This window comes from Danio rerio, chromosome 24 (assembly GCF_049306965.1).
Source record: "Danio rerio strain Tuebingen ecotype United States chromosome 24, GRCz12tu, whole genome shotgun sequence".
Taxonomy (NCBI): Eukaryota; Metazoa; Chordata; class Actinopteri; order Cypriniformes; family Danionidae; genus Danio; species Danio rerio.
The window spans coordinates 25,462,677-25,474,718 of record NC_133199.1 but is presented as its reverse complement, the minus strand read 5'-3'; the positions used below and the strand labels follow the sequence as shown (position 1 = coordinate 25,474,718).

General features: G+C 40.5%; 1 protein-coding gene across 1 annotated transcript; it reads left to right on the top strand.

Moving 5' to 3' along the window:
- The first annotated feature begins 5,295 nt into the window (after positions 1-5,295).
- gpr12 (G protein-coupled receptor 12) lies at positions 5,296-10,966 on the top strand. The gene is made up of 2 exons (XM_005162738.6): positions 5,296-5,459; positions 6,783-10,966. Exon 2 carries the CDS (start codon positions 6,791-6,793, stop codon positions 7,814-7,816), a length of 1,026 nt encoding a protein of 341 aa, XP_005162795.1. The 5' UTR covers positions 5,296-5,459; positions 6,783-6,790; the 3' UTR covers positions 7,817-10,966.
- Positions 10,967-12,042: the final 1,076 nt, after the last annotated feature.

Below are 12,042 nucleotides of genomic sequence, written 5' to 3'. Positions count from 1 at the left end.
ATCTATTTAGGATCTGCATTAAGGTGTTTAGCTAATTCTATGGCCCAACGAGTTCGCCTACCAGCAGGATCATAATCAAGAGGAAGTTTCTTAAGACTGACCAGCGGCTTGTGATCTGTTATGATAGTGAATGGGTGACAAGCAAGATAGTGCCGAAAGTGGCGAACTGAACAACAATGACATACAATTCTCTTTCAAATGTTGACCATTTTCTTTCCGCAGCAGACAAGACATGACTGACGTATTCAATTACATGTTCTTTTCCTTCTTTCTTTTGTGAAAGGACAGATCACACAAAATGAAGAGAAGCATCTGTTTAAAGAAGGAAAGGAGCCGAAAAATTTGGAAAGGCTATAATTGGTGATGAAGTGAGCGCCTGTTTCAGTACAAGAAAACCTTAATTTGCTTCCACTGACCAAATGAATGGCACTCCATAGTGTGTAAGACGTACAAGGGTTCAGCCATCTTAGAAAATTGTCTAATGAATCGATGATAATAGGAACACAGCCCAAGAAAAGCCCTGACCTGTGTGACTGATATTGGAATTGGCCATGTCCTCACTTCATCTATGTTTGACGGGTCTGGCTCAATCCCGGCACTGGAAACACGGTGGCCCAGAAAAGTTACAGAGGAGCGTGCTAACTGGTACTTGGATGGCTTAAGTTTTAGACCAGCTGTAAAAAGTCTCTGGAAAACTTCACGCAAGTGCTGTAGGTATTGTGAAAATTTGGCACTGTAGATGATAATATCATCTAAGTAGATCAAACAAATGCTCCAGTGCAGACCTCGAAGCACAAGTTCCATTAACTGCTGCAAACTGGGTGGTGGATTGGAGATGCCCATCGGCCTCTTGCAAACTTGATGTAACCCAGCACCAGTGGAAAAGGCTGTCTTTTCTTTATTGCTAGGGTTAAGTGGAATTTGCCAGTAGCCGGCAGTCAAGTCAATTGTGCTAAACACTCTGGCTCCAGAAAGCCTGTCAAAGATGTCATCCACCAGAGGAAGAGGGTGCGAGTCTTTAATGGTAACATTATTAAGGCGTCTAAAATCAACACAGAACCATCTTTGATGTGCCATCTTTTTATCGAACAAGAACAACCGGGGCTGACCATGGACTTTGAGACTCCTCAATGATGTTGTGGTCTAAGAGCTTTGACACCTCTTGTTGCAGTACAGCCTGAGTAGCTGGTGATGTTCTATATAGGCAAAGTTTTAATGGAGCTGTGTTACCCGTATAAATACTATGTGTGATCAAGTTTGTCTTGCCATAGTCATGAGAATGAACACTAAAAATGTCAGAAAATTCTGTCAGTAGGCGCTTAAGCTCTACTTGCTCATCAGCATTTATTTGACAATCCTCCAAATGCACATCTGACATTGGGTGGCCATGGAAAGCTACACTAGAAGTCACAGCTGAAACTAATGCATATTCATCATGTGCATTGCCAGTGACAGAGAAAATCTGACCTAATGGACATCCAGCATCAAGCGAGACATGTTCATTAGTTGGGTTCACAACTCGAACTATGCCCCTCCCTTGAACAGTGGTCAACGTTCGAGCTACACCTTAAGTCTTAAGTGGAGGAGGGTGTGGTTCCAATAAACCCACATATGTGTCAATGAAACACGAACACGAACGACCTGCTGATCAACTGAGTAGATAAAGCTGGAATGGATCTACGGCAGTCATCAGTAATGAGTGAGAGACCCGAGCCCGTATCTAATAATGCATGAAGTTCAGTGCCAGCCAATGCAATTTGAATAAAAGGTGTGGATGGAGTGTTATGAACAACCAAAGTGTTTATAGTGGACCACTTTTGGGGAGGAACCTGGCATTTGGTCTCCAATGACAGCTTCTACTCGTTTCCCCGGTGTTGCGAGAAAGGGGCTTTCTCTCTGTGAGACTCAGTGAAGTGTACGTGTCGTGTGGGGGAAAAAGAATATCTTGATGACTTATGAGACTGGGGGGGTGGTGACAGAGAGCTATGTCTGCGATAACTTGAATGTCTGTACTGTGGACCGTGTGAAGTTGGACGTTTGTTGTGGGTAACATACTCAGGGTTGTAATCCTTGAAGGCGAGCGACCTGACCTAGCGTTAACATAAGGCCTGTGGGGTGTGTGTGCGTCAAAGTGTGTGGTGTAAGGAGGGTGTGACTCACAACTATGGGAATAGCTATAACGTTTTTGGCAGGAGAAGCTGTCAGTTTGGGGTGCTTGATCATGTTCGAAGTAGTCACGGCAGCGTCGTGTAGAAAAGCAGTCATCTCGATGGTGCTGTCGACCTCCGTGCGCATGTTGTACAGTACAGCAGCAGTCTCTATGGCGATAATGATCATCCAAGTCAGGCTGGCGATGTTGTGTTGAGATGTCATAGTCCACAGCAGCACAAGACTGATGTGGAGAATGTGTGGAAGACATCACCTTGTCCTGGAAACTGGAAATATGATGTGAAAGTTGGTCCACACGTTCATCCATATGTCGTTGATGAGACTGACGTAAGGCATGCAAATCAGTTCGGACTTCAGCTGTGGCTGATGCTAGTTCAGTGATATGGTTTGCGGTCACTGTGTTAGTTGTTGGTTGCTGGTTCAACATCACGTGCACAACAGCTGAAGGGTTAGCAACACTGATGTCCAGCTGAGCACGTTCCCACTGAGTGGCAATTTTTAAAACATTGTCTAAAGTCACAGCGCCATGCTCATGGATTTTAAGTTGAAGCAATGGTGCTAAACCAGTCACAAAACGCAGAAAAATCTCACAATTCCATGTCGCTGCATCATATTGTGGAAATGCTTCAGACACTAAATTTGTGAGCTCAGCAGCATAGACTTCAAGAGGTTCTTGTAGTTTACGTGGACGTGCATTTAATAATGTCTGGAAAGTAGCCGAAAATGTTGTACAGCCAAAAACAGTGGACAAACTGGCTTAAGCCAAAGCATAATCAGCTTTCACATCAGATGAGAGAGACTTCCAATAAGCAAAAGCAGGACTAATAAGCTGAACAGGAAGAAGTATGGCCTTATCCAGTGGTACAGCTGAAACATTAAGAGCTACCTTAAATCTCTGTATCCATGCGCTAAATGGCTCAATACCATAATCGGAAAAAGAATGTGAAAAATCAATTTTAAATGGCAGGTGCATGTTTGCTGCATCCGCCAGATGCCTGTCTCCTCGTGCAGCAGCTGCGTCAAGCTCTTCGTCCGCCATTGTTGTTGAAAAAGAAAACAATAACGCACGTAATCCAAACTTGCAAACAAAAAGAGCACATAAAAAATACACTGAAAATGTATCAACGTATCAAGGAACTATGACGTCAATTTGTATGCAATAACCCGGAAGCGAGTTAGCATTTTAACACTTCCGGTTCCCAGTGCAGCCTGTCTTCTGCTCTCTGTAATGCAAACAATAGACTGTTGCATCACTCAGCGATGCAATGTCAGACACAAAGGCACTCAAATGGAGCTAGTGATGTCACTGTGATGGGTAGGGTTAGGGGTGGGGTTAGGTGAGCCCATTAAAAAGCATTGGATGCAGCCCAGATTGCACTGCACCGAGTCTGCAGCCAGACCCCTCTCCCCTCGCGGGCCTCTGATACTATTCCCGAACTTATTCAACGAAACACATAACATTTGTTTCATTTTAAAATTCACTCCCAACATAAAGTGTACATTAAAACAAAAAAGAACATACACGTATAATAAAAAAAACACAGTAAACACAATAAATAGTTGGGGGAAAAAAAAAAAAAAAAAAAAAAAAAAATATATATATATATATATATATATATATATATATATATATATATATATATATATATTTTTTTTTTTTTTTATTAATTGTTTATCATATTATTAATTAAAATAATGTTTATAATATATCAGAGTACACTGTTCATTGAACAATCAACATTTAAGGAGTTCTCTTTTACCAAAATGAAATAAAATAACGCTATGACCATTTGTTTACGTGTTGACGAATGAACCCATTAAACTATAGGTGAATTAGGTAAGATAAACCATCCGTAGTGTATGTCCTGTTTCTCCAGATTAGGTGTTGAGCGTTTGTCTAAAGACCCACCTCATAAAAACTAGAGGTTACGAAACACCAACATGGTGCGGCTAATATCACTTTGATAAAAACGACCCTGGGAGTAAGTAAAACATATAACCTACATTTACAGTGATTCATCTGTGAATGTTTATTAACATCTTTATACATGCTTCAAATGGTGATACCTTACTTTATACTTTAAAAGACACCTGGCAATCTTGATATATGGTGATCTGTTAATTAATAGAAAAAAAAATTAAAAATTAAAAAAAAAAAAAATATATATATATATATATATATATATATATATATATATATATATATATATATATATTTTTTTTTTTATTATTAATTGTTTATCAAATTTTAATTAAAATAATGTTTATAATATATCAGAGTACACTGTTCATTGAACAATCAACATTTAAGGAGTTCTCTTTTACCAAAATGAAATAAAATAACGCTATGACCATTTGTTTACGTGTTGACGAATGAACCCATTAAACTATAGGTGAATTAGGTAAGATAAACCATCCGTAGTGTATGTCCTGTTTCTCCAGATTAGGTGTTGAGCGTTTGTCTAAAGACCCACCTCATAAAAACTAGAGGTTACGAAACACCAACATGGTGCGGCTAATATCACTTTGATAAAAACGACCCTGGGAGTAAGTAAAACATATAACCTACATTAACAGTGATTCATCTGTGAATGTTTATTAACATCTTTATACATGCTTCAAATGGTGATACCTTACTTTATACTTTAAAAGACACCTGGCAATCTTGATATATGGTGATCTGTTAATTAATAGAAAAAAAATTAAAAATTTAAAAAAAAAAAAAATATATATATATATATATATATATATATATATATATATATATATATATATATATATATATATATTTTTTTTTTTTTTTTTTTTTTATTAATTGTTTATCATATTATTAATTAAAATAATGTTTATAATATATCAGAGTACACTGTTCATTGAACAATCAACATTTAAGGAGTTCTCTTTTACCAAAATGAAATAAAATAACGCTATGACCATTTGTTTACGTGTTGACGAATGAACCCATTAAACCTCCAGTCGCATACTTTATTTTGTGCGCAGCAGATAAAATAGGTGGCAGGACCTTCTGGTGCGCGGAGGAAGGCTCACCCCTCCCAGCGCCTTTTGCACAGCCGCAGTTGGTGCTCGTGCAGACGGCGAAGAGCCGCTAGAGGAGCCGCTGCTGCTGCTGTGAAGATCCTCCGGTCCGGCTTCATCTTCATCATCATCATCACAGCCTCCATCCGCCCGCGCCGCGCTGCACCTGCCGACAGCGCTGCCATTAAATACAATGGAAAGATCAGAGAGACACGGAAACATCTAAAACAGACGCATCTCCTCCAACAGACAAGGTAGGAAAGACTCCAGATGGGGAGCTACTGAAGGGGACCGGCTGTATCTGAAATCGTTATGCTCTGCATATTACTGCACATAAATCCTTTTTACACAGCAAGTGCTACAGCGTTATTGAAAAGCTGAAGGGATTCAGAGGAAGCAGTGCTTGCAGGATCTGATTGCAGTGAAAATGTGCTTTGAGGGTCCATATGTGAGAGATCTGATGCAGAGGCGCCTTTATAAGCAGGAACCCGCCTTTATTTAATATCAGCACTCAACAGGGCCCTCCCTTTTTCTTCATTCTCCACCATTGTATTCAAAAGTATCTCAATAATTGCTGCTTATGTGCAGCTTTAATAACGGTGAGGTGAAATGTGTTGTAATTGATCATAATTAGATTCTTTGTTCTTTGTTAAGACAGTAACCGAGAAGTAATGTAATTTAAGTGAACAATTGCTTCTGTGAAAATTATTATCAGATAGTTTTGTAGACATTTCAGTTACATATGGTTATACAAGCCTTGTGTTTTCCAGGATGCGTATTAGTGTGAATGCATTGTGTTAATGTTATTTTCGCAATAATTTTTAATGTGGAAAAAATATTGAAATCATGTGGTTAACCTATCTAGGGTAAATATGTATTAAAATATACAAAACATTGCATTTGAATGGAATTGGCAGTAATATTTATTTTATAATTATATATAAAGCAACATATTTCTTTTTTAAATTACATTTTTCAGATTTTTCCAGCACTAAATTCTCTTGAAAAATTAAGAAAAATATTTCATAGTAACTAATTTGTAATATTTGAGAAATAAATGCATAAAAAATCCAATAAATAATTGGAACTAATAATAATCATTATAACAATAATAAATAATAATCATTTTATTACGTATTTTAAGTCTAAGTTTAATTATTGTTAGGTTGTTAGGATTTATACATCCATACAATTAAGCTTTGGCCACCACAACCCCAAACTGTGGTGCAAAATAATCCTTAATATTCAAAAGTAATATCTCAAAATAAAAAATATTGTCATTATTTACTTACCATAACATTTCATTCTAAACCTTGTGGCCTTTTTTTCTTTGCAACACAAAACAAGATAATTTGAAGAATTTTGGTGTCAAAGCATGCCTCAGTGACATCCATTAAATCAGCAGAAACTACAACAGAAGTCAACATGACTGTAAAATGTCTTCTCTTGTGCTCTAATAGGAAAACGTCATAGGAATTGTCATGTTTGTAGACTATACTTGTGTTGTGTTATGTTGATTTATCCCCTTCTTTAGACTAGTGCTCATTATGTTTGTCTGTGTGTGTTATTTCAAACAGGAGGCAGAATGAGTGAAGAGGTGTCAGTTTCTCCAAGCTGGCTGGCTCAAGAACCCACCTGGGGCAGCAGCGGCGCGGGGAGCATAGAGAACATCACTGTGGGAACATACTCACCGGCGGTCATCCTGCCAGCGAGACCACCTACGGAGCTGCTGGTGAACCCGTGGGACATCGTACTCTGTTCATCTGGCACCCTCATCGCCTGTGAAAACGCCCTGGTGGTTTTGGTCATCTGGCAGAACCCGGCTTTACGCGCTCCGATGTTTCTACTGATCGGCAGTCTAGCTCTAGCTGACCTATTGGCTGGTTTGGGATTAGTCCTGCACTTTACTTTCGCATACCTACTGCGCTCTGATTCAGCCCAGCTGTTGACTGTAGGTCTGGTGGTGGCGTCCTTCTCCGCATCAGTTTTCAGCCTGCTGGCCATCACCATTGACCGCTACCTGTCGCTGTACTACGCCCTCACCTACAACTCCGAACGAACTGCCGCCTTCACATACACCATGCTGGTGCTTCTATGGGGCGTTTCCTTGTGTTTGGGTTTGCTCCCAGTCACCGGTGTTAACTGCTTAGGGCAGGAGGTAAACTGCAGCGTGGTGTGGCCCCTAACGAAAAACAACGTGGCCGTTTTATCCGTGTCCTTCCTTCTACTCTTCGGCCTCATGCTACAACTCTATGTGCAGATCTGCAAAATCGTCATGCGGCATGCGCACCAAATTGCCCTCCAGCACCACTTTTTAGCAGCAAGCCCTCATTACGTCACGACGCGTAAAGGCGTATCCACGCTGGCGATAATTCTGGGCACATTCGCTGCCTGCTGGATGCCGTTTACTGTATACTCGCTCATAGCCGATTATACATACCCACCGCTCTACACGTACGCCACCCTGGTGCCCGCCACCTACAACTCAGTCATCAACCCAGTCATTTACGCATTCCGCAATCAAGAGATCCAGAAAGCGTTGTGGCTGGTGTGCTGTGGATGTATCCCTGCCAGCGTGGCCCATCGGGCACGGACCCCCAGCGACGTCTGATGTAATGTGCCTAGGGAATTGCACAGGTCATGGGACAAGAAAGGGCATGTGCGTCACCCGTTTATGTCTTCCCCTAAAGCCCAAAGTATACTTTGGTTTTTACGCATATGCGAGAGTCTGCGTACACCTGAATCGTACGTTCGGATATCTGCTTTGAATTGTTTTTGCGCCGCTACACTTTGGCCACAAGGTGTCAACAGTAAACATATCGGGAAAAAGTGGGATAACAAAAACACAACTTTATGAGGGGATTACAAGGCATCCAAAGATGTATTTTAAAGACTTTTTGGAGGAAAGATGAGCAGAAATTGGACAAGATTGAATCTTTCTTATCTGTGTAAACTTCGAAAGGTTGTATGTGCGTCTTGTGTGCGTAAAAATCAAACAAAGAAGTAAACTTTGGGCTTAATTGTTATGTGACAACCACTGCCACACAATCTTTTGCCTGATCCTGTTCCAACCAGCTGCCACACCCTGTCCAGGATTTGAAAAAGGGCCGGGAATTGACGCAGTGTGGCAGGCAGCTGTAAATATCCTGTACATAAATATGCCTTTGCATTTTTTTGTGCTTGTTTTGGCTTGGCCACAGCGGCAGCCCCCTGTTGCATGGGCTGTGAGGGAGGAGGAGGAAGATGTGGGGCAGCACGAGGCGGTCCGCTTGACTGGATCCCGAAGCTCATTCATCTCTTCCTGCTGTTGCTGCATTCAGGAACGTGCGCTGAACGTTAAGTAACCGCGGTGTGCTAAAAATAGACACGAGGCGCTCGGTGATCCGCGCCTTGCGTCCTCCATAGAAACACAGAGAGGCGCGCTTTTCTCGTCTCTTTGATTTAAATCTCAACCCGAGCGTGGCCGAATGTAAAATGTCCTCCAAAGCAGAAAAACCATGAAGAGCTAATTACAATCTCAGATCGAGAACCACTCTATAAATAACCCAACCCACGGATGCCTTTATTTTGGTTTGGATCGGAAGTGGAACTGTCACCCGTCCCGCATTCCTCTTCCATAAATGCGGGATGAAAGTGAACGGGAGCGTGGAGAAAGTGTATGTGTGGTCATTTTAAACAGTCCCCTGTGAATAGAGGCTCACTTCAAACAACTGTCGAGTACAAAACGTGCATTAAGTGTTTGAGAATAAGAGGTTTGTTTATATGCAGCAACATTGCTGAGAACAGAACCGAATGTATTTTCTTTTGATTTGCTCTTAATTTGCATTGTGCTCCCAAAGCTCTGAATAGATCACTGCTCCTTTTATTAAGTTCAACTTTTAATTAATACTGGGTACAGGATGGCTGTCAAACAATGGTCATTCATAGAATTTTGCTTAAAATTTACATGTAATGCATTTGCGTAGAAGCATCAATATAAGTCAGTTAGAGGGGGTAATCTCTAATGTTAATTACAAATTTCATCCCAAAATCAAATGATTCTTTTTCAGAATTAAGCTACATATTCTATTATATAATATAATTTTACACTGTAAAACATACAATCTGGTTAGCTCCATCGCCGGTTCGAGCCCTGACTGGGTCAGTTGGCATTTCTGTGAGGAGTTTGCATGTTCTTCCTGTGTTCCTCCGGGTGCTCCGGTTTCCCCCACTGTCCAAATACTTGCGCTATAGGTGAATTAGGTAAGATAAACCATCCGTAGTGTATGTCCTGTTTCTCCAGATTAGGTGTTGAGCGTTTGTCTAAAGACCCACCTCATAAAAACTAGAGGTTACGAAACACCAACATGGTGCGGCTAATATCACTTTGATAAAAACGACCCTGGGAGTAAGTAAAACATATAACCTACATTAACAGTGATTCATCTGTGAATGTTTATTAACATCTTTATACATGCTTCAAATGGTGATACCTTACTTTATACTTTAAAAGACACCTGGCAATCTTGATATATGGTGATCTGTTAATTAATAGTTTTTTTTACAGTGTAATAGCATATCTCATTGAAATCTAGTAAGATCTATTGGGATAATGAGATGTAAAATTGGACTTGTTTAAAAAAAACTAAATGTTTTCCTTTTGATTTTGGGGTGAAATGTAACCTAGACACATTTTCATGAGATTTATCAATAATATTCTCATTTGGTGATATGCCAGCCAAATTACAGTTCCACTCCCAAATGAGCTTCCCATAGATTTACTGTCAATATGATATACTGTCAGTAAACTGTTTAATCCAACCCTTACTTATTCTGATTACGTACCCCATATACATTTCTGGAGAGCGGCAAATGCGTACCAGGAGCTATGTTTTTTGCAGTTATTGTATTCGACTACCATAGTTTTGTATTCCACCAGAGGTCACTGCGTTGGCTTATTTGAGATCTCAAATTTCTCATGCGAGGCCTTTTGTTCCTGTTGTACTCACGTAAATCCACCAGAAGCCGCTGTCAACTGACTGATCAACCAACCAATACCCTCAACCTTACCTAAACCCAACCAACAGTGTTTTGAAACGCAATCCAAAAGAAGATAAGCCCTTGCCTGATTTTACCACATTTTCAGATTATACTTCATTCTCACCCTGTTATTAACTTGTTTGTTTTATTTTTTGGCTTCTGTTTTTGTCTTACCCACTTTCTGGAACCGTTCTTTGCCGTACTCGAACCCGGTCAACTGTGTTTTGGTTCTCAAGCCAACATACATGTCGACATGTATGTTGCTACTGGACAAACTGGTAACAGCGGAAAAGCGACATGAGGAATGGTGCCGCCCCGTAGCGTTTGTTTTAAAGATGAAATGCAGCCATAAGTAGCTCTGGCTACATAATTTGCGATCTCCAGAAATGTATATAGGGCTACATTTTCAGAATGAGCCTGTGTTGGTTGAATCTTGTCAAACAATCTCACGAGACAAAGATTACAGTGAGGAGATCAGCTGGTAAATGTCAACTGAGGGAGAATGGTATTATAAATCTCTCCTGACCCTGTTCTCCTCCTCTTTGTGGAGTCATGCTACTATTACGAGCTGAAGTTCACCCCATGCTTTTTACCTTTCGCCCTCCAAATGCCAACCAGCCACTATCCATTTCAGTGGCAGAATCCATCAGCGAGCAATAATTACAGACCAAGTGTTTCATCAAATTATAGCAATACTCTGGCAGCAATAAAAGCCGTGCCCAAGCAAAACCAACACCTCAGCTAGTCTGAAAAAAAAAAAAAAACATCCATGAAAAAACCACCCGGATTCCTAGAACATCTGACAACTGTGCTTATATCAGCATCGCCCGAATGATATTAGTGAATTTGGGATTAAAAAATAAACAAACTGAACAGATGTCCCAATCCCTATAAACATGTCCATAATCCCACTGCCTCGTGTCCTGTCGTCCAGAAAGGGACTGTGCCCTGTGGTCATATACAATATCTAACTATGAATGAAATCTCTCTGTACACTCAATGTGACCTATTCTACAGTATGCATTTGCTTTTGCGAACCTTAGAGATGTTTATAATGTGTGAGGAACGTGTTGTGTAAGGTGTGACTGTCGGTGCATGTGTGTGTGTGTGTGTGTGTGTGTGTGTGTGTGTGTGCGAAAGCATGCATAAATGTTCATCTCTCTAGGGACAATGTTGTAGTCGGGGGTTATAATGTATATTCCCCATAGACCTGCATGGGCTAGAGTGGCTACCAGTCTTCCCATCGCACCCTCTTTACATCGTGCCTGCGGGTCGGACACAGCCTCGTTACCTTTGTTTTTTTTCCTTTTTGCCTGAGTGACCTCTATATAATTCCACTGAAACAGCACATGGGTGGTAGCAAAGCAGGTATGCGAGTTTTAATAGGGCTTAGCATGGAGATGATGACCGATGTGTTGTGAGCTACGTTTGACCTTTGAGTAGGAATTATTTATTTTGCTATTTCGACTGAAAAAGTCTATTTTTCCCCCTCAGTCTGGATTCTTTGGGAATTCCTGAGATTTTGTTTTGTATTCTTGAAGCGCTGTACGGCCTCTTCTGAATGTATCGACAAAGACATTCTTAGGGCATCCTATCGATCGTCTTGATCCTGTAAATAAGGCATGCGACTTTAAGGAGGCATGATGGCATTTCTCATCTGGTGTCATAGAGGAATGTAATGATGATGTGTTTTGGGCCTGGAAGTTGGCACGACCCTGGATTCTGTCAAAAATACATAAGATCTTTCCATTGGACTTTTAGATTATTGCAGAAAGTAAGCTCTGTGACTAACAAAAGTTCTTACAGATTTTGCTTATT